The sequence below is a fragment of the Sparus aurata genome, chromosome 12 (genome assembly GCF_900880675.1).
Source record: "Sparus aurata chromosome 12, fSpaAur1.1, whole genome shotgun sequence".
Taxonomy (NCBI): Eukaryota; Metazoa; Chordata; class Actinopteri; order Spariformes; family Sparidae; genus Sparus; species Sparus aurata.
In genome coordinates, this window is record NC_044198.1 from 13,387,385 (window position 1) to 13,414,163 (window position 26,779).

General features: G+C 40.0%; 1 protein-coding gene across 3 annotated transcripts; it reads right to left on the reverse strand.

Annotated features, from left to right (window-relative positions):
* Positions 1 to 286: 286 nt before the first annotated feature.
* Positions 287 to 26,286, reverse strand: LOC115592795 (patatin-like phospholipase domain-containing protein 7). Of its 3 annotated transcripts, XM_030435932.1 has the most exons (37): positions 26,170 to 26,286; positions 25,822 to 25,863; positions 25,662 to 25,713; positions 25,449 to 25,523; positions 24,766 to 24,853; positions 24,490 to 24,572; positions 23,998 to 24,098; positions 23,730 to 23,870; positions 23,488 to 23,647; positions 22,046 to 22,126; positions 21,448 to 21,576; positions 21,201 to 21,281; positions 20,483 to 20,612; positions 20,306 to 20,377; positions 20,066 to 20,142; positions 19,788 to 19,943; positions 19,462 to 19,539; positions 18,341 to 18,546; positions 17,974 to 18,105; positions 17,691 to 17,814; positions 16,451 to 16,564; positions 15,586 to 15,652; positions 15,342 to 15,491; positions 14,979 to 15,042; positions 14,563 to 14,731; positions 13,375 to 13,557; positions 13,052 to 13,170; positions 11,776 to 11,932; positions 10,743 to 10,859; positions 10,546 to 10,615; positions 9,856 to 9,972; positions 9,566 to 9,714; positions 9,261 to 9,413; positions 9,035 to 9,154; positions 6,863 to 6,947; positions 6,163 to 6,278; positions 287 to 4,345 (listed from the first exon to the last, which is right to left on the reverse strand). In XM_030435932.1, coding segments are annotated over exons 2-37 (4,056 nt in total). In that variant the 5' UTR covers positions 25,824 to 25,863; positions 26,170 to 26,286; the 3' UTR covers positions 287 to 4,207. The 3 variants fall into 3 exon arrangements, with proteins under 3 accessions (XP_030291792.1, XP_030291793.1, XP_030291794.1); XM_030435933.1 differs by lacking the exon at positions 25,822 to 25,863 and having other exon boundaries at positions 26,170 to 26,270; XM_030435934.1 differs by lacking the exon at positions 6,163 to 6,278 and having other exon boundaries at positions 4,222 to 4,345.
* Positions 26,287 to 26,779: the final 493 nt, after the last annotated feature.

Genomic DNA, 26,779 nt, shown 5'->3' on the forward strand with positions numbered 1-26,779 from the left:
TACAACTGAAGTAAAACTTCCCTCTAAATCTGTCGTCACTGCTGAGAGCTGTCACTTCTCTGTCAGAAAACTACAGAGGTTAATACTGGAGAAACAATGGGTTGATTAATAGATTATTGATCAGATACTTGGCAGCAGTGTCATTCATTGCGCAAAAGTTTGTGGTTCCTGCCACCTAAATATAGAAATTAGCTGTTTTAGCTCCTTGATCTCTGGGAACTTACTTTCCTTTCTACAGAGAACTACAAATCTAGATGGCAAGATAAAAAATGAAATAGACACAGGATACACAAGCAATAGTGGTTTATTAGTAAGAACTGATTATCAAAAACAATATTTATCAAATGACATAAATATAGACGAGTAACTTATGTAACAGTACAGGCTTACTGGTAAACTTCAGTTGTTACGTACTCTGACGCGAGCCGAATGAGGGCACGAGTGGTTGTTTTTTCATATGGGTCATCTAAGGCTTGTTGCATTAGGTTTATGGCAAAGTTCCACATATTACATAAGCATTTCATCCATTAGCATGTCACAGTTAATAAAGTAGAAACATTCATTCTGCCAGACGACATCAATTCATTGTGCTCAGTTTCTGGAAACCACCCAAAAACACAAAAAAATAAAATAAAAAAGAAGTGCAAACACCATTAGCTCATCGGTTATCAGCAAATGCTGTTGCCATCTCCGCCATGCTCACACATTTTTGAGTCCAGACTCCATTTAACCAGCACCATATGGGATCCACATAGTGTTTATCACAGGGTTTCTCCTGCTCTCTACATATGTAAGGCTGCAGGCAGTAGAGCACCAGTATAAGCTAAGATCGCAGCTTCATACAGGGAGGCTCACTGGGTGACAGAAAAAGTGGGAAGCATCAAGAACATAAATGATTAATTGGACGGCTGTTATCAGTTTATTAAAGGCATATTGGTATTTAACGTTAGACAATATGTTACAGCTTTACATCTGCATATATCTTGGTTCCAGCTCTTGAAAAAAACATGATCTCAACATGTCTGTTGTGCAGTTTTGTTAGGTTTCTCTGGTAAGGCTGCCATTAGGGCTGAAACAGTTACTCATTTAAAGGGTATCTCCGCCAAGTGCGTTTACAGGTCTTAGGGAGTACTGCATATGTAAAAAAGTAGTTTAAAGCCTTTTGTGGCTCCAGAGGAAGCCTGATCCATTTGTTCCAGTGATTTCACTCAGTGGCTAAGTTGCATCGTGGGTAATGTATGCACCAGGTTTTGAAAAGGAAGAAGATGGCAGCTAATATCTCTAGTTCTGCTGTATCGATGATGATAATTTATTTTTGAACTGTCCATGGGTCCAAGTGTAATATGGGTGCCATGTACACCAGTTGAGTGCTTTTCACGACTTTCACTGGAGACAGTTTATCAGATGACATTCTGCTTCCCCTGGAGCCACAAAAGTCTTACTACTTTTTTCTTAATTTATTTTTTTGAGGATTTGAGTGAGGACTTGTCAATTTTTCTTGAATTATAATTCAAAGATGCATGATGTAAGAATTTTAGTTGAAAACATTCAAAAATGTGTAAACCAAAAGTACAATTTAAAGATGTTGCCTTGGAAATGTTTCAGACATTATATAGACTAAACGATTAATCTGTTAATTGCAAACAATAATCATCACACTAATCGATAACAAATTAATCGTTAGTCACAGTCCTAGTTGTAATTGAGATCAAGATAACTATGTTATAGTGTCATACAGAGGGGCACATTAAACATGGCTAAATAAGGATTTGTTCGTTTAATCGTGCATTGTATGTCTGGAGTGATTGTCCAGCTGTTGTGATCCTTGTTAAAAATCATCTAGGGAAGAAGTTGTATACATTCTTGGCTTGAATATGAAAATATATTAATTTTTTGACTACAATATATGTATGTGACAAAAATCTGGCCATCTTAACAAAAGCATATCTTGACTTGTGTAACAGCATGCTCCTATGAAAATCTGCCCTGCTTTTCCAAGTAGCCCCTGTGCATCAACTGTACTGAGACGAGTGGAGCTTCTGAGTTCAGCCGACAGATCCACACTGTCCACTGCTCAGTCTGCGTCTGATAGATTCAAGCCAAAAAACAGATTGAGGGAGGGGGCTGTCTCATGGGCTGAGGGGGAAACTGGTGCTTTGAAGTGGATTGCGATCATTACTTCCCTCCATGTCTCTGGCACACTGGCTACGACAAAACTGTGCCGACAGCAACGGACACGCGGTCGGACTGCTTGTTTCGCTCTCTTTCTGGTTTTAAATTAGTCTTGTGTTGGTGAGGTTCACTACATTACGCTGCGTGTCACAGAGGCCCTAACTTCATTATATGTTTGAGCATGGAGGTCATACTGATGATTATCGCCTACTATTTTGATGAACCACTGATCAGTTTTAGTAACTTATTAAGAAAAAATGGTTTCCTTACTCCTCTATGATAGTAAACTGAATATTTTTGGGTTGTGGAGAAAACGTTGACATTTTATAGACCAAACAATGAATCGATCAATCGCAAAAATTATCTACAGACCAGTCAACAAATAATGAAAACCATCATTAGTTACAGCCATATGACATTCAAAGGTGTTGGTAATACTTGTCCCCCTCTCTCATATTCTAATATAGGTCATTTCATATCCATATGACCACATGGTAAGGCTCATTTAGTAGCCGTTTAGGTTATTGTTATTGTTATAATGTTTTGTCTTGGCTGGCTGGCTGGCTGAATCCTGTTGTATGTTGCATTAAATACAATATTTCAGTAAGGGGTGATTTAAATATACGCAAATATTAAGAAACAAAAAGATGTTTTTCTATAATCACACAATATTCGGTATATTGTCTTATCAAACAGCCCTTATGTATATTCAAAGAGAGAATCTAACATTAGAAACACTTCTAAACATAATGCGGTTCAATACAAAACTACCCTTAACTTTGACCTCAATAGTGAACATGTCATTTGAATTTACAATTTTCTGGCAGTGTTACCAAAAGCTGAACATTTTGAGCTTTGTAAAGATGGATATATGTTATGGCAGAGCTGTTGTATTGGACAGGTGTGCTGATAAGTGGGCACTGAGTGGGTTTGTCCTACTTGGTTCTCCTGGTATCTAGCAACGCATAGTTTTGAATTTCTGTTTTATAACCCAGTTTCAAAATATCCATTTCTGAGTTTTCGGCTTCTCCAAACACAAGTGGGTTGAACGCTGAAAATGTGAAAACTACATTCAGCGTATTCCTCATCAGAAACAGCACTGTCTGCAGTGCACTTTGTAAATAATTCAGGGCAGTGTTATCAACATGTTTGGCTTGTGACCCCTTAAATTAAACTCATGTGTACTTGCGACATCAGAGGTTACGGCATTACTGTAGAGAGCAGCTGTGAGCATGTCAACCAAACAGTGTTTTTGCCTTTTTGGCCTCTTATATTTGAAGGTTTTTCAGTTGGCCTGAAGAAGTGTTAATATGCTGTAGTCAAAAAAATATTAAATAATTTTGTGAATAAATGTGTTTTTTCTTTTTTATCCATTTAATCTTTTTTTGACATGATCTTTTTTTCATTTGATATTTTTAATGTGGTGCGAAGCAGAAAACTCAGAGATGGATAAGTCAAAACTTGGGAAAAATCATATATCAAACTAAGTTTTTAAGATTACACAGAAGTGTGAAAATAGTAATTATATAACATAGATAAACTGACTCTATAACCATCTCAAATCTTGTGTAAACTCCTCAAATCTGAGTGTGTCAAAGTGTAATCAACCAAGACTTTTTACCTGCAGTAATGTAATAAATATTTCATGGAAATAGTATCTCCTCACTTCTCCTGCCTTCCATCTTCCACTGGACGGATGTGAATCATATAGCGTAATCTTGACTATCTCAATATGAGAAATGGTTCGGCTCACAGCTGCTCTTGTATAATAGGATCGCAAAGGATTTGCAGCTGAATTTAAATGTGACACTAGTTGTCTGTTCAGTTTCTTTTTAAAGGCACCGCCCATTTGTTACGTCAGCCACTCAGCTAAGGAGGCCAGGTCACAGAGGGCAAAATGGTAATCACTGTCATGCTGACAGTCTCGGGGGGCAGGGGACAGGTTTTTGAGTCAAGTGGGAGGGTAAAATGTGGCAAAGACAGGTGGGGTTAAATAGTGATGACCTGTTTGGAGCAGAGTTCATTACACCTGTCATCACTTAATGGACTGTTTGAAAAACGAATTCTGGTTTGACGGCAAGTCCGGTGAACTGTCAGAGACGGTGGTGGCATGAGGGTGGCTGCCGGTGGGTGAGGTAATGTGGCGTGTACGTCTCGCTTCCAGCTCTTCATCCTGAGAATCAGAAGTGTGGTTATTTATCAGTGAAGAGACGAGGAGTTCAAATCACATTTCATCAGAATAACATTGCACGGATCTAATCAAATTAGAAATCAACAGTGGTTAGAAATACAAAACAGACTCCTACAGATATGATATTGTTGATACACTCCCGTCTAATGCATCTGCTTTCTATTGGCAATTTCATTTTGTTCCCTTTCAGTTATTTTATAAAGCCTCAGTTTAAACAAGCTAACACATTTGCTTTGAGTCAAGCTGAGAACCACTCTATGAGTTAACCTCTTTTGACAACAGATCACAATATTTATAAATCCTTGTTAAGACTTTACAGGCTAAATTCCCTTTTCTTCAGCAAAGTTTAGTTATCTAGGTTTTATACTTTTTAAACATTGATGTTAGCTAATTTTGCTAGTTAGAATGTATGGTATTTGTAGAGGCTGTAGTCAGTATGACTCTAATGCCCGGTATTGGGAATAGTTGGAATAAATAACTGTATGTCTTTTTTCAGGAATAAAAGCCAATTGCTTGGTCTATTTAACAGGCCTGTCATTTTCATTATGCATTATTTGGTTTAATAATGCAAAACAATTTTTTATTAGATTACTCGATTAATCGATGGGATAATCGGTTGAATACTCGATTCTAAAAATATTTGATAGCCGCAGCCCTACATAGGTGTAATTTGTAGAATATGGCCAGAATTCAAGGTAGCTCCAAAAACATTAGAGGACAGCATTTATCCAGAGTAACTGTGAGCTTTGGAGCCAGTGGCTCTACAGTTTGTCTTGACTGGGACCTCAGATCAAAGGGGGAGTTCACCATGGGCAACAGGGCCCAGCTTGGCAGGAAAAGTCAAAATGGCTGGACAGCGTATTGGGACTGAACACAGGCTCCAAGACTACCAGAGGTCAATTTGCCAACATGGGGATATAGTATGGAGGTGATTTACAGCATCTCTGACAAGTGTGTGTAGCAGGTGAAAAGCAACAGAGAAGCGGAAATGGTGGGCAGAGCCAGAGCATTTTCCTATTTTACTCTGTGAATTGAGGGATATGTTTTGACCGAACCAGAGGTTATTGTGGAAATGCGAACCAAGACTGTTCTGGCGAGTTTAGGTAGCTCATGTCCAGTTTGAATAAAATGGGATTTGCGATCGGTAAATGGTGCAATTAAGCTCGTCCTAAATTAGTTAGAGAGAGAAAATTCTTTTCAGATTTCAGAAGCTGTGTTGCATTTTTAGAAGAAAAATACATAAATAGAAGGAAGAGTATTTCATTTCTCAAAATTTTTTTAGTTTATTTTATTCATTTACGACACTAACAGCTGGCATACAAATTGCTCCTTTAATGGACTAGAATATGCTTCCATGTCTTTCTTTTTCTCTTTTTTTGGGTAAAGGTCTAATTTGGACAGCATTATACAAGGGTTAATCAAATCTTGGCCCGACTGGGGGAAATCCCCTTAATGTCGACTCAAAGTCATCACTCTCCGACGCTCTCAGGCCCCTGGCTCTTTACTTGGACTAACACATATCAGTGTAATTTCACTAGGTCGCCCTGCAGTGTCATCCAAATATCTTAAAATATATTTTATGGGATTATTGATCACTTTTAAAGCATCAATTGGCCTGGCTCCAAGATGAACCCATTTCTCCTTCTGTGCATTAGCCAACAAGATACTTTTGACTTTCCCAAAGGCTATTTTTAAGTAAAAGTGATGTGTGATGTGCCCAACAAGACTGCTATAGCTACTGATGGGCTTCACTTAATAGAGAAAGCCCCACAGTGTCCACCCACACCAGTAGTTCGCACCGTGTCACCAGTCTCCTCCCCTTCAGTGTGCTCTCCATAGCGATTGTAAAGCTCCATGTCAGACAGAGCGCTCTCCAGTGCCTCCTCTTCATAGTCAGTGTGATAGTCCGACTCCTCTGATGGAGGGAAGGAGCGGAGGACAGGAAGGAAAAGAAGCACATTGTGGGTGAACACGTTTGAACTTGTGGCGTGTAGGGAAGAGAGAAGAGGTGGCAAATGAGTGTGGGTGTGCAGGTGAATGAGTCAGAAAGACAAAACTGTGCAACACTGTGAGAAGTCAAACAGGGCAGTTTGATAAGTGATGGATGACAAACAGGTTATAAATAGAGAGGAAGAAGGAGAAAGATGGCGATATTTGTGAAAAACACTGGTTGCTATATGAAGTTTCTGAATAAAATATGGAAACTGCTTCTAATATTAAATTTGCACAGCTCCTCTGTTCCATCAGTATGTTCAAACCTGCGTGTGTACAGTGTAACACAGAGTAATTGCTGAAATATATTTCGCAATTCCTCTTCTCCTGCATGTGAAACAGAATCACGGGCTAATAAGTTGACAGGAAAAAGAAAATGTATCTAAAAAGAAATAAGAGCAAATTCCGGGAAAAAGCCAAATATGGAGGAGAGAAGGTAACAGTGTATCTTTTCCCACACACTGTGTATGCATGTGAATATGTTGGAGTGTGTGTCGGTAGCTTTACCATCCACCAGTACAGGTTTGACAGGCTCGATGCGGGACACAATTTCTGCCAGGTCAGTGAAGGAAGCGTTGGGACACGTAACCACCTGAAAGACACACACATACAGAGAGATCATTTTAATCTGTTAGTATAAGTTAACTAACCAATCATGCTCAGTATGTGTCAGCTGCCGGCAGTTAACACCTTGTCTGTTACAATATCAAATGTACCCCCTCTTATGCCCAGCACTTTTACCTGGAGATTGAAGCTGATGTAATCGTATTGTGACAACTTCATGCAAAGGGATAACGCGTTACAAAATCTGCCACACAACATTTCCAGACTGACTGTCCTTTCTCCACTTTGTAAAATAAGATACAAAACATCATTTTAAGAGAGAAACCAGGGAAACTATGAAGCAGATAATGTTTTGATATTTTCACATATTTATCCACACTGGGGTGGTGTTTGTAACTTCAATATTCTTATAAGTCTGCAAAGATCTTTGGGGGGCAAATAGGGCTATAGCCTTTGCTGTGGATGTTGTACATTTTGGTTCTTCAGTGGCCAGGTCCATCACATTTAACCATTTAATGATCTCTGAGTAGTAGCATTGTATTTTATATTAGATCCAATACAATAAAAACAAAAAACAAAAAAAAAAAAAGATAATTGACAACACTGGAACAATAAAACATAATTCTCAGGTAATATATACACAAAAAAATATACAAATATTAATACATATATTTCTGCTGTTTTCTGCAATTAGCCAAGAACAGACAGGTTGTATCTCGATGTCATGTTGTTGTTTTTTTTGGTAAGTTCGATACTATCAAAAACAGATATTGAGTGTTTTTAAACATGTATTTATAAGGTATCAAAAAGTACTAAAGTATCAATACGTTTGACAACCTTAATGAGTCGACCTTGCAACTGTTAAATGGTAATTCTCAATATTAAATCAACATTAAGTAGAAATTGTCATTTTTGTGTGAGTTAGCACCCCCCCCCCATGGTTTCTGAATGCAATACCACTGTTGTAAATAAAAATCCCAGGTCCATGATGGGAAGAATTACATTATTTCCCCAGAGAACTGCACCCTACAGTCGCACCTAAAAATAGAATGGCGCTTATTAACTGCTTATGTGGGATGTCCATTGTTTTAAAGATTTATTTATGAGCATAACAGTTTCAAATCTTCCTCTGCAAAACTGTTCAGGTTTATCTGTTAGTTTGTTGCTTTGGTTCTTTAGTAACAACTCCTTTCAGCATCAACCCTGCTATTTTTTCACTTTCATCCTCCTTGTGTCGCTGCACAGACGGGAGGTAAATATCTCATCTTTCTTCATCATTCTGTCTCCTCCCTCGTTTCATTGGTCCTTTGTCTTTCTTTGACATTGCTGGGGGAAAAAATCTAGTGTTCGGTAAATCTGTTTCTCTGTACTTTAAGAGCAAACTGATAGTTTTTTTGTTATTGCTTTAACAGCAGTGCAGCCCTAGGCCTTAAACTGAGGAGAAAACACAGCTGACAGCAGGGATAGATTGTACAAACAATAACAACCAAGAGAAAATGTAATCAGTGCAGTTTACTCATTTGGTCGATTAAAGATTTATGTTACATTTCCACTTTAAAATGTCTAGAAACAACTACACTGTTGTTATATAGTTTGACAAATTGTGTACTTAACCCAAATGTTTCCAAAAATGTTCAAACCCAGAGAAAAACATAATTTTATTGAAGGTGACATTCAAAAATATTACTGAAATCACAATCTGGCAAGTGCAATATCCAAAATCACAGAAGCTGCAGAGATAAGACAGAAACTAGAAGTACTGAAGGTTTGCACAGATGCCAAGGACTACAGCTCTTGTTCCGTAAAACTGCAAAAATTATCTTGCTTATAAATGAAAATGGTTTATGAAGCATTTCGGGCTAACGTGGAGTTATTTAATTTCTGAAGAAAAGCATTTGTTGAGAACTCTGTTGTTAAATGTTTTTAAATAGCTTTGGTTAAACCATGAATGCATGATTTTTGGAGTCATAAAGTAAATGCATCAGTTTTGTGACAATAATCTTCAGGAGGATTGGACCCAGACTCGGTTGTTGCTCTGCACTGAACGCTTCCCAATGGCTTTTGTGTCATTTAGCTTACAGCCTCCCCATATGCTTTCCCCTCCCCCTTACTTACATTGTTCTTGCCTTGGGTGTTGTGGAACTCCTCCTGGTGTCTGTCTTTCAGCATTTTCTCTACCACTCCGCTGCGACTCCACACGTCAAACACAGTCTTTCCATGCTGGTATCCCACCTCCTGTATTACGCACAGCTCACGTATCAAAAAAACCTTTTCTCTGCAGCTTTTTAAGACACACCAGAAAACAGAATCAAAGGGACAACAACAACTTTCTCAAACTTACAGCAATCTCATCAAACTTGCCAAACTCCAGTGTCCGGTATCTGTCGATCGGAGGTCTGATGTACTCGCAGTAGTCACTGCTCTTCACAGACTCCAGCTGCCTAACGCAGCACACGTAGGCCAGCCGAGTCTGAATCTCTGCCATGTTCAACACCTGAGACCACAAGTATAGAAATTAATGAACGCACTTAAGTAAGAAACGCATCCAAAAATATCCTCATTGTTATTCATAGGACTCATTTACTTACTTACTCAAACATATCCTCGCACAGTCTGTTGTGTCTTTATTTTTAATCAATCCATTACCTTTACTTTCTCCGCTAGGGGGTTGAGGCGTTTCCATAGCAGCCACCAGCCGGAGAGCGAGTCACCGTAATTAGTGAGGTTGGTTTCATCCCGGCTGCCCACGTCAATAGCTATCACCACTTTGGCCCCCATGGAGCGCGCTACATCAGCTGGGAGATGAGGAGGAGATGGAAACAAAAGGTGGGAACAGAGAAGAGAGCTTTGAGATAATCATCACGGTAAAATAGTGACGAATTGCACGGCGAGTAAGAATGCCACAGTATTAAAACTGAAGGCTCCACGTAGCAGACCTGGCAAGTTGTTGATGTAGCCTCCGTCCATCAGCAGGTGTCCATCTTTGGGGTCACAGAGTGGAGGCAGATATCCAGACAGAGACATGCTGGCACGAACATACCGCCACAGAGAACCTCAAACGGCAAACAGAAAACTCTTTCAAGTTTTATGAATATCAAGCTGTATGTACTTAGTAATTGCAACCAACCAACCTAAGCCGAAAACTGACTTATGTCTTCATAAGTTTATTCGATTAGAGAGTCAACCTCAACTGTTTACATGGATGATAATAGTGGTAAGATGCATTTACATGCCCCAAAGCATTTTAATCAAAATGTGATTTTGTGATTAAGTCCCAAATTCTCATAAATTCAGCATTTGATTTATTGACAAAGCAACAATAATTTTAACGAAATATCAACATTCATGGGCAATTTACAGGCTAAAGCCTCTCAAAGGAACTTCTGTTCTGGTGAAAATAATCAACCTTGGCAACAACAGACAAAATGATTATGAAAGTTGATATTTCATTATTGGAAGTGATACTTCTTCTACAGGATTAAAACCCAATTTATGTACAACTCCAAGGGTCTTACAGTGGTGTTGTTACGCTACACATCATCATGTTTCTGTCCCCCCTGGAAATGTATTCAGGAACCGACACTAACAACAACAGAGGATTCTTCAAATGTAAAAAATAATCTTACCATCAGTGTGTACTCTCATGGCCGAGGCAGTGATATCAGTCGTGATATTGAAATACGGGATCCAAAGGTCCTGCATACACAAAGTTCCATCGAAACATAACATTATAGGCTCACATCAGAAAGGCAGTTAATTCTGGATGATCTTCTCCTCTTAACACCTGGGTCACTAAGAGGTTCAGCAACCTCATCTCACTCACCTCAATCTGCTTGCTCTTAAAGACGTTGCTGATGCTGGAGTTGAAAGCTGCGCCGGAGAACATGGAGGTGACCGGGTACGTCAAATCCAGAACCTTTTTAAACACTGAAGTCATTTCCTGCAGAGGAAGCCAGAGAAGATAAAGGTTGGATGGATCTTGCAGTTGTGAAGAGGAAAATAAGTTGTTTTCTCCACTACAAAGCAGAGTACATCTCTCAAAATCTAATTTTTTATCTTATTTTGGCTTCCTCCTGGTCCTAATAGTAAAAAAAAAAAAAAAATTAATCTTAAAGCATCAGCATTTCAACAGAGTATCTTCCCTTGTTATGACTTAAAACAGCGGTTCTTTTGGTTTGATACAAAGATGGAGCAACCAAGTCAGAGCCAGAAGAAGAGGGGCTGGACACATACCACATGTCCGGCCTGCAGATCTGGACACTGAGCAAGTGTGTCAAATTAGCCATTATGGTGAACACAGTTAAGAAAACCTGAGAACATAATGCTCCGGCCACAGTTATCTGTGACACGGGATATAAAAAGGTTCTTAATGTGCAAACCATCCAGGGCTGTATCAGCAAAACTAACCCATCACTTTTGATGGCTAATTCTGTCAAAAGTAGAATGGGGGCCTCAACTTGAATTTTCAGAAAGTGCTGTTAAAGAGTCACCTTCACAAGGACAGACTCGCAAGCGGAAAATTGGAAGCGCTTAAAGTGGAAGAGGAGCTGTTATAATGGAAGCTTCTCTTCCACAAAACAGAAAAATGTTTTTCTATTAAATCATCCCAAATGAATTTTGTACCCTGTCACAAGTGTCAAAAATGGTTTCAAACTAATAATAATAATGAATGCTAATTTCAATTCTATCACCACCCTCATCCCTCTATATTTAATTCCTTAATACCTTTATATTGTCCCATGTCTAATGAAAGAAAAAATGCAACCCAAGACACCAGAGTTATAATAGTGGGGACATGGGACATGAAATTGTCTTTTCGATGCAGTGGGTTGACAACAACATGTTTTGATTCTCACCATTGCCCATTCTCTGGCCCTCATTCTCATTCGGCTGTAGCTACGGTCCTCAGCATATAGTGCCCCCATCAGGGAACCAATGGAGGTGCCACCAATTAGGTCCACTGGGATGCCAGCCTCACAGATAGCCCGCATTACCCCCACCTGGGAGCAGCCCCTGATCAAGAGGTGGCAAGTAAACATTGGAAGAGGGAGATAAATGTAAAAAGGTTACATATTGTATAAAGAGAGATTCTAATATCTTTTTTTATTATAAATAGGTCTAAGAGCTGTGTAAATACTGTAATGACTGCTATATCATTGTGGTGTCAACTATATAGTGACAGCCCGTAGCCACGCCCCCCACACAGCCATGAGTGAAAGAGACAGAGCTGAGGCGGAAAATACAGTGGATAGTGCCTGCATGGGACAGCCAACCAATCAGAGCAGACTGAGCTTTTTGGGAGGGGGAAGTTAAGCATGAAATACACCGGGCCAACCGTTCGGACGAGTTCGGGAACAAATCTGTTCGGTGTGTTCAGCTGCGTTGAAAGCTGTTGAAACTGCGTGGACAGCATCTGCTCCGATTCAACTTGCAAAGTCTGAGAACGTTGGCAGTTGGCCGTCTGAGCCACTGGATACTCTGATTGGTTGTGTGCTAGCTGTATGACCATTCGGATTGGCGATGTGCTAGCCAATCTGCGCGGTGTGTGGGATGGGCAGAATACTGTGTGTGCCACTGAACTAAGATGTGCGCTTTGTTTTTCTCTGCACTCCGTTCCGTCATTTCCTGTTTTCATGTTTTGGATTACTGAGAGACTAGCGCCACCCTATGTTAAGGAGACTTATTGCACCTTGCACAAGCGCTGAATATACACGCTACTGTGCAGTTGGCAGCCGTCGAAGCGGTATGTTTAATGCAACTCTGCCGAACGGGTCAGACAAGAGGCAACGGAGTAGTGGGATATAGGCAGTTGGCCATTGGTCTGGGCTGTGTGTGGGGGCCTTTAAAGAAACAGACTAAAATGGAGTATTCAGAGAAAGATGGCATTGAGGCGCTGCAGCAATGAACAGTACTACAAAAATAATGATTTTTAACATTAAAGCATATTAACATTTTCTATAAAACACCAAATATAAAAGTATGAACCTGAAAATTAGCATAACATGGAGCTTTTAACCAAAAACACTACAATATTTTGGTATAATTGTATCATATTCAAGTCCTAGATTACAGTACATTATATTGTGAATTTAAGAATAACAGTTTGGGGTGAAGACACTGGGGTGGCGTTACCTGGCCCCTCCTCCTCCCAGGATAATGGCAATAGCATTGCCCGTGAGGACACGAGCCAAGCGGGAGAAGTCTGAGTGGCGGTCTGCTGGCTTCTCAAACACACGCTGATACAGCTCCAACTGGAAATAAAACAGAGAAATTACTGTAATGACAGTAGAAAGAGGAAGATAAAAACATGAGTGGATGAGAAATTAAAGATTATGAGAAAATACAAAATGAAAGGCTAAGAGGGGAACAGCTTGAAGGGAATAAAGGGACATGCTTCGATCTGCAGATGAGAAATTAGAATAAACTGACACTCCAGTCGTGTTTCCCAGTCCTACCAGTTTGGGCAGGCTCCTCTTTGAGAAGACCCTTCTGGGACAAGAGAGGTGGAGGTGTCTGGAGATCCAGCTGCGCATGTTGAGCCAATCCACAGTTCCTTTGGGTGGGGGGCCATCTTCTCTGTGCAGCAGCACCAGCTGTTTCTGGGCACGCACTGCACTTCCTTCCAACATACGCTCCAGCTAGAGGGAAGCCATCAAACACAGATGTGTCTGAACATTTTATACACCCTCTCTTTCTTCAGAGTGGCTCCTGTTGATGCCTGCGCAGATTTTTGAGCGCTAGCCCAGAAAAATACTGCAAACTCGTGACAAGTGGAGAGTACACAAGGTTTGAGTGAGCACAATGTCAGCATGTGTACAGGAGTGTGATTGCAGTTTCTTGGTTGTGTTTGGGAATAACTTCAGGTTTGTCTTCAGGGTCAAATCAGGGATCATTTTTAAAAAATACACCATTATGTGTATTGTGTGTGTGCTCTGAAAAATAAAAACAACCCAGAGCAATGACTCACTCTGTGCAAATATTGATCTATTTCTCCCACCATCTCCTGTTAAATGGGGATACATACCTTACTTTTCTCTGTGCCCATTTTTCCCCTTTGAAGGCAATTACCTATCCTTCCATCAGCTGTACGAACTCTTCCTCTCTCACTCGCCCCATCTCTCTTTCACAACATCCATCCACCCTTTGCTCATTTCTCCTGCATGCCCAAGGGTAAAACACAAACCTTTCACACGTTGCAACCATTAAGTTGGTTAAAGCGCTTGGTGTAGCCATGTATCAAGAGCATAACGATCAGCATCAAATCAGACTCTACCAAGACCTCTGCCTGGTGACACACCTCCACAGCTCAGTTAATAATAATTGGGGTGGTGATTTCTCTGAGGAGAAATCCTAACAGTTTAATCAGAACTGGTCAGCTGTAACATGGACCATTAACCCAGCCCAAAGATGGAGCACAAAATTCATTTATTTGTCCAAAAATATTTGGCAAACGGTGTGGCTAATCAACATAGTCAGGAAGTGATTCTGAAAATATGAAATGTAAAAATGCCAAAATACACTGGAGTGGATGCATCACACAATAACGGAAGACATTTTCTTTGTTTTACATAATTGTAAATTGATTGTAAATCCATCAACAAAAACTGGATTCCTTCACTCTTGGCAACTGATTCTACCCTCACCTCCCCAACAGCAGGATCCTGCTCTCCCAGTCCCACGATTATGATGCAGTCGGCCTGACGGATGCACCGCTGAGTCCACGGGGTCAGTGTGTAGTCGGTCTGGTAAAGAACTATGCGATGGATGTCCTCCTGTTGGCCCAGCCAGCTGGACAGGCGGTATTCATGGACACTGAGGAGGAGAGGAGTCCATTAATGACAGGCGGCATTGTCTAGCTGGCAGCACACAGTAGATCCATTTCCTCTGTTGCGCCAAGACAGCATACTTGAACTGAATTTAATGAGTGAGTCAGAAACATGGAAAGCCCAAATAAAACAATTAAACAGCCCAACTGGTACAATGACAGAGGAGAAGCTCAAGACAATTGAATTTATTTGGGGGGCAGTAGCGCAAATTCTCAGGCTGCCACAAAACAAACCTGTCTAGTGCTGCAGCTCCAAGTCGCTGTTTAATGATATCACTGGTCAGCAGAAGAGTGGGACCTGCATGTAAAAGAGACACAGCGATTACAGTTGATATGTCACGATGCAGAACTTAACGTAGCTTCCTTGACAGTTCTAGATGGGGTAAGGAGTTCTCAATCAAAATATTACAATAAACCACACACTCACACATGCTAGGACTGTGTCCCTCTTACTGCCACTTACAGCCTTAAATGCTCTTGTCAGAAGAATTGTACGCACAACTGGACAAGATTGTGTGTAAGTAGTAGCACTAGGGTAGCCAGATGTTAAACAGGATCTTGACATCTACATACATATGTATTTTTTTTTTGTCTTACCTATTGCCATGAGTGCATGCTGCAGCTCCATGGTGAAGGTAGTGAGAGGTACCTCTTCCGATACAGGCAGGACTGTCACAGTGGAGAGGTTGGATGCTTGGTTCCCTGCATCCCATTTACTGCCAGAGGTGTGGAGAGCCAAACTGCGTGCTGGAGACATGCATACATATCATTTTTTCACAGTAAATTGAGATAAACACCAACACAAATGAGGCAACCCTGAACAGCAGGGGGATGCACACACCTGTCAGAGGACCATTGACCTGCTGAAGGATCTTCTGTCCCAGTAGGTGGATCAACCTGGTGACAACCTGAGAGGCACAAACATTTTCAAAAGGGACTCTGTGTTACTTATGTGTAGGGCTCGGGCGCCTCATGGAGGTAACTGACATTCATTATGGCGGTTTTTGGGTAATGGTCTTGCTATGTTGTGAAAAGCATGGATTCAACGCACAAATATGAACCGGCCTTACAGCTGAGAACAAACTGCAGCTAAAAAACTCTCACAATCACCTTAAGTGTGGGAGTATTTTAGACAGAGCTGTGCAAATTGGAAATGGCTTATCGCAGCAGTGCAACTTCTCTGCACGGACACTTGAGGCAACAGCATCTCAGAGTGTTTGTCAAGACAGCAGAGACAGCACAATTCTGTTTCCTTTTCAACTCGACCCAAGCATGATATATTAGGATTATCAACACGAGGAATTTGTTTCTGTCAGTAGTAGTCACTTAAAATTGATTTTCCAAATGTTTTTTCATCATCCACATGTTAAAATAAATGAGATTCTGCTGTGGTTATATGTTACACCATGTGTCATCTTGTTATTCGGCTTTTTTATATTTTCTGTTAACTTCAAAGTTTGAATGAGAAACTGGCTTGCTGCAGTCTGTACCTCATCCTCTGACCTCGTGGTTGAGAGTAAAAGAGCAAAGGAAATCATTTTTGGAACCCTTTACCCACTTTACGTCCATCTGATCAATAAATTTAACGCTCATTATCAGGGGCCACGTTCAATCAACTTCATATTTTAAAGCTGACTTTATCACAACATCATAAATGCTGTGTGTCCACAAAAAACTAACTGTGCTTTGACATCTCTTCACCCTACCTGTGGGAACTTCCTCTTGATGGAGCTGAGAGCTCCTTCTGGTAACTTGGCCAGCTCAGAGTCTCGTACAGCGTGCACTGTGGTGGCTCTGTTCTGATGGGTCAGAGCCTCCACCTGCACAGAAAGGACAAAAAGGACAAAGCACACTATTTTACTATGTTGGAAAACACAAAGGTCGGTCACAAGTAAAAGCAAACATGTTTAATCATTTCTGAACATTACAACAAATAACAATGTACTGCCAAATAAATATTCACATTATCTCTTCAGAATATACTTTACATAAAACTGTCTGTATGCAACTTTACTTTTTAAAGTTTTTAGTTTTCTACTGTTAATTCCATGAATTTAAAATAAATAAGATCTCTCCTTCTGAGTTGACGTCAACAGAGACACACTAAATATGTCTCTGAATGTGAACTGTAACAATTTTATTCCCACCGTCACCAACAGCTTCCCTCCTCCAGGTAACAGTAACCATAGCATCCATCAACCTGGATATTATTAGAAGCATGGTGGCAGAGAACAGCCACACCAGCCAATAGGAAAAGTGGGTGAAGTATAAAAAAGTGACTTTGCTTTACGTAGTTGATCAAAATGGGGAAGAAAAATAAACTTCCCGGCATTAGTAGAAGGAACTGAAGGAAACACAACAAATGTATGCAAATACTTTCCATATTGCTGGTAAATGTATTGATATAACTGAATATACATTTCTTGTGTGTTTGAAGTTTTTGAAGATCATGATGTATGTATGCATAAATGAATAAGAGTAGATGTGAATTGTGACAGTAAAGTTTAAAATGTATGGGTTTAATAGGACATGTTTGTTGTTTGAATACAGTGCATAAAGATAAAGCATTAAGCAAATTTCAGCTTGGCTGCAGTTAAGGTTAGTTACCTTTTCTCTCTGAATATTCATAATACATCCTTGATTGAGTTTTATTTACTGGCAGTGATAGTAGCCTTTAGTATCCTGGAAGCCACTGTTTCCTCGTACATACTGACAGTGAAAATGTTAAGAATGTGATGACTAACTACTGTTAATGACAAACTGTTTTCCTTCTGCATACTGGAGACAGAACTTAAAGAAAAACTCATTACGGTTTATCCTGGTGTGTTGTCATTAATATTTATGAGGACACTAGAAGTGAAAACATTTTTAACGTAGTTCACAGATTCAGAGTTTTCACCATTCTATCCACCATCTGTCTTTTTCCCAAACCATGATGATCCTTACCACTCCAATCAGGTCCCCACGTCCGTACTCTCCTATCAGCTCCTTCTTGCCATCCTCCTTCATGATGACGGAGCGCAGTCGGCCGCTCAGAACAATAAAAGTACTGTCTGACTTCTCTCCCTGCCTGAAAAATATACAAAATAACTTCAATTCATTTTAAATAAGCAACGAGCTTGTGAACCAGAAGCAAACTGAAGAATGAAGTTGCCTCCATTGTTGACATGATTTCAGTAAAGTCGGCCTTGTTTTCTGATGACAATATACAAGGTTATCAGTAGAATACCTGTAGACCGCCCTGCCAGCTTCCACAGCCATCCAGTCGAGAGCAAAATCAATCTGTCGGACGAAAGTAGACATCCTCTTCACCACTGTGTGAGCCACATTCAGTACAACCTTTGGCTCCACGCGCATTATTCTGAGGAATGGACAAAAACATTATCAATGCTAAATGTGACAAATCATAATAATCAGCATAAATTCAGGTTTTACAGCTTGTATATCTGTTAAACAGTTTGGCTACGAGCCATCAAGCTCCACTGTATCTTTACGTGACTGCTCTATGTCTTTGTATGGCAGTGCAAAACACTACATACAGTATGATTTGAGTTAATATTTCTACACTGGTTTGTTCATGTGTCCATGTGACTGACTCATAAAAGTGGGTTTTGGAAATGGAGAGGAAGCTGCAGTCTCGCTGGGCTCGAACAGTGAATATGAGGGGCTCTCCAGTAAGGACAGCAAGTTGACCGACAAGCTCTCCGGGGTGCGTCACAAACAGACGTGTTTCTTCTTCTCGGTCAATCATCCTCTGGTAAACGTGGAGGAGGCCAGAAATCACAAACTGAATGCTCACCTCCTGAAGCACAGAGAAGAAAAGAGAAGGGTACAAATTGGACAGTCTGAATGGGAATTCTAAGATACAGGTTTACTATTGGACATGAATATCACAGTTATCATCACAGCATTAGTTTATCATTGCTATGTTCACAAGGGCATTTCCCGGCTTTGCACGCTTGACCAACATAGGCTACAGCCTCCAACAACCAACACTTACTGGCTGCATCTAATAGGACAAACACCACCCAGGGCTGTCTGCTCTAGGGTTTATAACCGAACATGGCAGCTCATTTGGAAATGTTCCATATATTATGAAAATAGTTCACAGAAATGTGATTCTGAAGACATTAGTATATAATAAGCCCAGCAGCTGCCAAATCTGTCTTTAAATTTTACAGCAGCTTCCAGATGTGGCGTGTCACCCTGGACATCCCTGATTTGCGTAAAGTAGCCTAGATCGCAACTTTAACATTGTCTCTCAAAACACAATACTATGCTACCAGAATGCATTGCATGGCTGCTCACAAAGACAGTGAATAATAAGCATAGAAACAACAGATCCTGTGGACACGTACAGGTGGAGTAAGTAGTCAAGGTAGTTGCTAAAAGGCTTTCCTTTGATTGGATGATGATACTATCCCCGTCCTATGAATGAAAATATTACTTGGAGGACAGGAGCTGCAGTCAAATAAAACTTGTCTGCTAAAATACAATAAATAGAATGCAGTTATAGTGCTCTTGTTAAAAGGAAGCCACCACAGAGCACGTTTATAAACAACTAAAGTGCTCTACCAGGGAACCTTGTCGTGCATTGCCTCTGCACCCTTCAATGGGTGGAAAAAGACAAGAGTGAAAACAGAAACACCTCTCCATTAAATCTTCAGTGTCAAGAGACAGAAAGAAGGTAGTAACTGCTTTGTAGCTTTTTCTTCACCTGGTCTCCTTGACGAGCCACCACAGAGCCAGCTTTGACTTGATGGAGGGTCACTCTGCCCTCAAGTAGACTGGGATCCTGCAACAGAAATAAAAGTAGGCTTGACTAAAAAATATTCAATATATTTGCTTATTTATATCATCAAAAGAAGACACCAAGCTCTCTGAAAGAAACAAGCCTGTCACCCTCATCAATCCACAATCAGAGAGCAGAATTTTCCCACGTTGCACAATATTTGTGCAATATTAGTATTTGTTTTGAACGATGACTTAACCCTTAAAATATTTACACTAGCCGATGCTCATTTTCTGTGATGAACCCCTCACCTGCAGCTGGATGATTCCCAGCAGGTCTCTCTTAGCAGCCTGGAGGATTGTGCTGCTCTTACTGAGGTTGATGGCGTCAGAGTGCCCCCCGCAGTCTGTGTAGTGAAACACTTCAGAGGGCGTGTGCTGCATAGTCACACTCTTCTTCTGACTGGGCTAAAAAGACAAATATAAGAGGGTGACTGAGGAGGAAGAGCGAGACGAGAATAGCAGCAGAAGACGCATTGGAAACTGGGATATGGTGTTGCATAAGAGGCGACATGGCAGGAGAGTCTTACTCTATGAGTGACAGGACTGGATGGCGCCTCATCTATAGTGACTCGAGCTCGTTCACAAACCATGTTCAGGTCATTACCTGCAACTCGGGACAAAAGGAGGAGGATAATGAGTTTTAGGTATGTCTGTGTCCGGTTCTCTTTGTGCGTGTCCTTGCTTTCAGATCAGTGACTGCGATAAGTCTGTGCAGGAAATTAATACAGACATATGCCATTTGGTGATCGCTTATGTCCAAGACCCACCTGCGCAGTCGGTGGGCATCGAGATGGATCGCTGCTTCCTGTAGCTATTCGGAGGGCTGTCCTTCACACCATCTGTTTATTGTAAAGTGAAGCGCCAGAACTGGATCAGTCTCAACACAACACAGGGTACAATCGTATATGTGTGTGTGTTTAGAATAATGTGCGGGAGTGAGTGACCTGTCTCTGTGGGGCTCTCCGTGGTCCCAGCAGGTAACTCGTCCTGGAAGTGCAAACGACGAGGCGTCTTCCCAGAATTCGCCTCTGCCATCACACTGTTTATATTGGACAAGGGCACCGCCTGACTCTCCTGTCAGTGAGGCAAGACAAACAACGTTCAATTTGTGACCATGAAAACATTTTATTCATTATGGTTTTGAAGCTCAGGAAAATGAACACATTAGATAGATGGGTCGTGGGAAAATTATAAACTCCAGAAAGTATAAATAACAGTGATAGCAGTGTTTGTCACTGCAAAAACACTCAAGGTATAGACATTTGGTAGTCACTTTATCATTGAATTAAATTGTATTAGATTTACTTGTTTGTTGGGATCATTTAGAGACTTATCACGACTACAACAATCAATACAAATATTGTTAAAGCCTTCAGAAATTTTATTCCAGTTGTTATAAAGTCAGAGGTTAAAGGTTACTGCCCTCCCTCTCTTCTGCGGAGGGTTTGAAAATCCTTTTTACTCATTTTCACTGAGCTATATGAAGGACCGAGTTATGATACTGTGCTTAATGTTGTGTGAAATTAGCTTGCATGTGTGAGACTAAGTGTGTATGTGCCTTTTTCTCCTTGTTTGCGTACAAGAGCATCACCAGCAGTGCTCTGCGTGAGTGTGTGTGCACACATACACAAATATGCGTGCGCTAATTAATTTCCCTCCTACCGGATTGAAGAGCTCAGTGGTTAGGCCCAGATAGTTATGTAACGCCAAGAAGGTGACTCTTTGGAGGCGCACCATGATTATCTGCAACACACACAAAAACAAACACCGAGGTAAACAGAGCAGAACATATTATACATCAGATTGTGGTTACACCCAAATTAGATAAAAATGATTACATTTTCTTTCATAATGAGGTGTTCCAGACAATGGAACACTACATAATGTATACTGAGAGACAATCTGTTACCTGGATGACGCGAACAAGTGTCTCTGGGTATTTCTTAAACACAGACTCAAAGGCTGATGCAGGTAAACGTAAGATGGTGGAGCGAGTTGCAGCCCGTGCCAGTACAGTCTTATATGGAGCTGGATAACCCTGGCAAAGACCGGAGGAAACAGTTAGAAAAGACAAGTCAGTAGTCTTGTAGTCACTAAAACCTAATTTACATTCACATTTGTACATGTACATTTCTTCAAGGCATTCTTGCCTCTTGATTTTATTAAATAAATTGTTTTTCCAAATTCATTAGTGATGAAAAATAGATAAGAAAAACAAAAAAAACAAAAACAGTATGAGTGTGGCAGCGCAGGAAGTTAAACAAAACAGAACACGTCACTTGACAAAATAACAAATTACTAATCACTTGACACACAGGGATATAAGGCTAACGGTTAAACAAATTGAGCTTAACAAAAAATTACTTCTGTACGAGCCAGGATTGCGTGGAAATATGAACAATGGAGAGCATACAATGAAATGAGACACAAACAGATCAAAGAGCAAAAGAGGACAAAAACAGAAGAGCTAGCCTGATGGGCAGATGGAGAAGAAATAAAAAGCTCACAGTGATGATGTCCAGAATACTGAGCAGACTGTGGACACTGTCCCCTGGGTGCACGTCCTTCACCACTGGTTCTGTACCATCCTAAAAAACAGGAAAACATGAATAGAAGAAAAGACGCCAATAGCCGTCTTCATTCAACCTCAACTGTGAAGTCAACTTTGGAATCACACTCACAATTTGTACATATTGACAGAATCCAGCAGCAGACAAAATAGACACATTTAAAGACAGACGAGGGTTTGGAAGGCCATAATCATTCTTCGTCAGCAGACTGCATCAAGATAAATGATGCATTGCTGCCCTCTTCTGTTTAGAAGTGTGCATAGGCCCTTGCTTCCCATTTCCAAATTTCACAAGCATCAACGAGCCAAGGTTCCATCACTGATGTCCTGTCCCGGTTTTGAAATCAGGTATCGATTAACATTGTTTATCACTCAACATGAACTGTGTAGATACAATTTTGTTTTTCTGTTTGATATATTTGTCAATTTACAATTAATCAAATGATTATGTGTGATGTGAAGGGTGGATTCTTCATAAAATGTCAAAGTGCACTGGTATGGAGGACTGTAACTAAAAACTACATTAAAAACACATTTAGGCATTAACTGAGTTATAAAATGTGACCTAAATTGATATTTCTGTTTTAATTTACTAACTAGCTAATGTTACAGAAAGCATCAGTCAACGGTTACTTTCGCAACAAGTACATTTATCCCTCCATCAGGAGAGATTGTGACTCAGTTACAGGCCGACACACCGCAGGAACATCTGAAGGAAAACCAGAAAACATTTTCTCAATAAACTATGAACTAGATCAGAGTCCTGGTCGAAGCTGCTCTAAATCCCTTCGGTGAGTCTGACACTGTCAGATGTCATTTTTTTATGTTGTTGTGACCGTACCGCTTAGTTCCACCCTACAGTGCTGTGAATGTTTTTGAACGACTGTGCCCTCGTTTGCATAATGATTAAGAGATGCATAAAGAGATCTTAAAAGAAAATCTAAAATCAAATGATTAAATTAAAAATGCTTGTAGAAATAAATGGGGTGAAATTTACAAAAGGACATTAATAAAATTAAACAAGTACAGAAATAATTCAATAAATTAGAAAATGAATAAATAAAATCTAACACAAATTGGGAAAGTAAATAAGTAGAATAATTTATACAAAGGCAAATAAATACAGAAACAAATTAAAAGAGAAATACCAATTGAGGTCATATTTTATAAATGTATTAATGCTAGTATTCATTTTAATTAAAAAAAAAATGTTTTCTGTGCATTTAATGGAATATTAACTAATTTATTGAGGTTTTTATTTATATTTGATCTTGGCAGTTTCAGTCCTCCATAAATAAGAACCACTATAAGACAAAACCAAGTTGAGGGTTTTTTTCCTGAAAAGATGGTAAACTGAAAATCAACATGCAATCTACGTACATTCTCCTGGATACAGAGCTCGAGTTGTCCATCTTGGACCACGTAGATGCTATCATCGTCATCTCCTGGCCTGAACAGCCCCTCACCCTCCTGCAGCTCAATCAACACCATGTGGCGGCACAGCTCTAGAAACAGGGGCTTGTCAAAATGACCCAAGACCCTAGAACAAGTTGCAGAACACATGCATTATGAAAACATATGGGAGAAACAATGGGGGATGTTAAAGTTGAATATCTATCTACCTGACATTCTTCAGCATATAAAGGACCTCAGAGGGCAGGTTTGAGCTTTGCACATCAAATTCTGTTAGGTCAGCCTCCAGCAGGGAGGGTGGAGGTTCCTTGGGCTGCAGGGTAGGAGGATCTTTACGGATCCTAAGGATTCTGTTGACAGGAGCACAAAAATAATTTATAAATTCCTGTAATTAAGCTTCTCAACCAGGTTCAAAACAAATCTGAAGAACTGTATGACTTGTACACACAGAATTAAAAATGATTTAATGGAGCATACTTGCGAGCTATGCTTAGAACTTTGGTTCTTTTGCGTATGCGCTGTGGTTGCTTTGATACTGAGGTAGAGGTGGGAGGAGGAATGGAGGACAGCGTCTGGACCTTAGAAACAAAAAATGTTCAAGATTTCAAGTTTTAAATGTTTGGTATATATATTTTCTGTATAGGCACAAATGTAGACATAATTAATGGAAACAGGTGGAGAAGAAAAAGTGTTTTAAAATTGCTTGATTGAATGATTAATATTATCAAGTAGACCGGCAATCATTTTCTGTCTAATGGTATGAAGGTACATTACAATAAGTTACTGGAGCCTAAGTGGAGTGCTGGTGGAGCATCACACACTGGTACAACAAAACATTCAGTCTTTACAAAAAACAATTACAACTTTGTATAAATTAACATTTAACTAATTTATATTATTGAGATGAAATTATCAGACTGTGAAAAAATATTAAAATGTGTACGATTGTGAGACAGAAATAGAGAAAACCTTTCGCATTATCTTCCTTCCATAGAAGAGCACTTTATCTCGTTTCCTGAAGCGATAGTGCGGCACGCCAGGCTGTTGTTCACCTTGTCAGAGAGAGAAAGTATCCAAAACCAGAATGCACATAAGGCCATGTTAAGAACACATTCTGAAGAAAGCTGAAATGAAAACAGACTTCCCCAAAGAACCTCATCATTAGAGATAAACAAAAAAAAAAACATTAATAAAAAATGTGTTAAGCCATTAGCATAAGGATGAATTTCAGGATAGAGAACTTACGGGAAAGCTTGAATCTCCTGTAAAGGAAGAGCACCACAATCCCAATCAGAGAGACCGCAACTGCAGCTCCAATCAGTACACCTGTGAGCTAGATGACAGATAACAGTGTTACAACAATAGTATTGTAAGGTGAGAAGGCATAGCAGTGCAGCTGCAGACTATATTGCTGCCTGTTTAGTAACATTGTCCTTCAAAGTCCAAAGTTGTGTCCCAGTTATATCCCACACACTATTTCTAAGCAGGTTAAGTATGAGGTGTGTTTACACTGCAGAGAGATTAAAGAAACAGTGGAGCTGCTCACTGCAGGTTGATTTTAACAAATTGTGGAGGGTTGAGAAATAAGCTAAGGAACAAATAAGAATTAAATACGTGATCAATTTTTTTTTACTGTCTGTGACGTTTACCAAGAAGTTAAACGTAGTTTAAAATAAAAGAAACTTGGTTTTAACAGTCATCAGTTAACGTGTGGAGTTGAGTGTAGGGAACTCAGTGACCTGTTGGTCTCAATCACAGTAATCTAAGACTGGAGGGGCGGATTTAATGCACCATTTTAATCAGTGGAAAATGGAACAAAAAGGAGCCCGAATTATCACAACCAGCCCAAAACCAGTTTTACCCCTCCAATTACACTGTAAGCAGAGCAGTGCTCTCCTTGCTTGTTGAAATGAATTTAAATGTCATACCATGGTGGTCTGCATCCTGTCCTCCACAAACTGTTGCACTCGCTCACTGATACGACTTTTGCTGTTCATCAGAGCCTTAAAAAACACATGTTAGGTTAGCACAATCTCTTTGCAACACCTTCTGGCTGCCCATAAAACTGTCAGCTTCAAAATAAAGTCAACCCTGATGTGCTAGGTGTTTATACATGTTTTAAGAGAAATAGCGACGCTTACTGCGTTGGCCAGTTTGCAGGACTCTCCATCATCCTCTCCTTGGCAATTCATCCTGTAAGACAAGCATGCTGATAAACGCTGCGACTGTGAACCAGGTGGTGTCATTTGGCTAATATCGCTACAGACACAGTTAACTTGCGGTTATATACGAGGAGCTTACATTTTTTGATGGAGGGCTCCCAGTTGTCGGGAGAAAGGGAAACTATGAAAAGGGGAAGGTGGATTTGTGAATTATCAGCATGTTTCGCGGCTCGTCCTCATCAGCTGACTTCGTGTTAACAAGGAAACGACAAACTAATGTAATTGCAACAAAGCAACTGGCTGCTGACAATGACTTCAAGTTGCTGTTTAATAACCCCAGCGTTAGCTATAGCTTGAGGTTAGCTAAAACAATACTAGCTAGCAGCTGACTGACTAACGTTACCCGCCTTACTAGTAATTACGGCCAAAGTCAACTTCACATCCAAGCATTAATACATTCTCAGTGGACAGAAAACAGTAGCCTTACTTTTCGGGGGTTACCGCGGTGTTGCGTCAAGCTAGTAACATTTCCAAACAGACGATGGAGTTAGCAGGTAGCTAACAAAGTTTTCTCTGTCACTTGCTTAGCCCCGCCCACGTTTCTTTGTCCACCAATAGAGATTTTGATAGGTCTTGTTGCCTTGGTACCGTTCAGAGCCCTGTCCAATCAGGAACGGAGCAAACACATCCTTGTCTTCCTGTTGACAGCTCAGAAGGAAGGCATCTCCCACCACTTCATTATTTCTGTGTTATGCTACTTTATACTTAAATTTGACTTAAGGCAAATATTGTACTTTTTACTTTTTCTTTAATAGTAACGTTGTTGATTGAGATTTTAAAAACCATGATGAATTGTTTTACACTAAAATAAAAATAAGAACCTAACATTATGTAAAAGTAGTAGAAGTTACTATCACCTTGACCAGGTACAATATCTGATATATTTAAGGCTTCAGTGATGATAATCCAATAAAAGTGTAATATAGGGTATACCTAATTTAAAAAAAACAAAAAACAAAAAAAACCTAGCAGGGGTAATGAGTATATTAATGTGTACTTCTGTCAGTATTACCGTCATGTATAACTTCATTCATTAT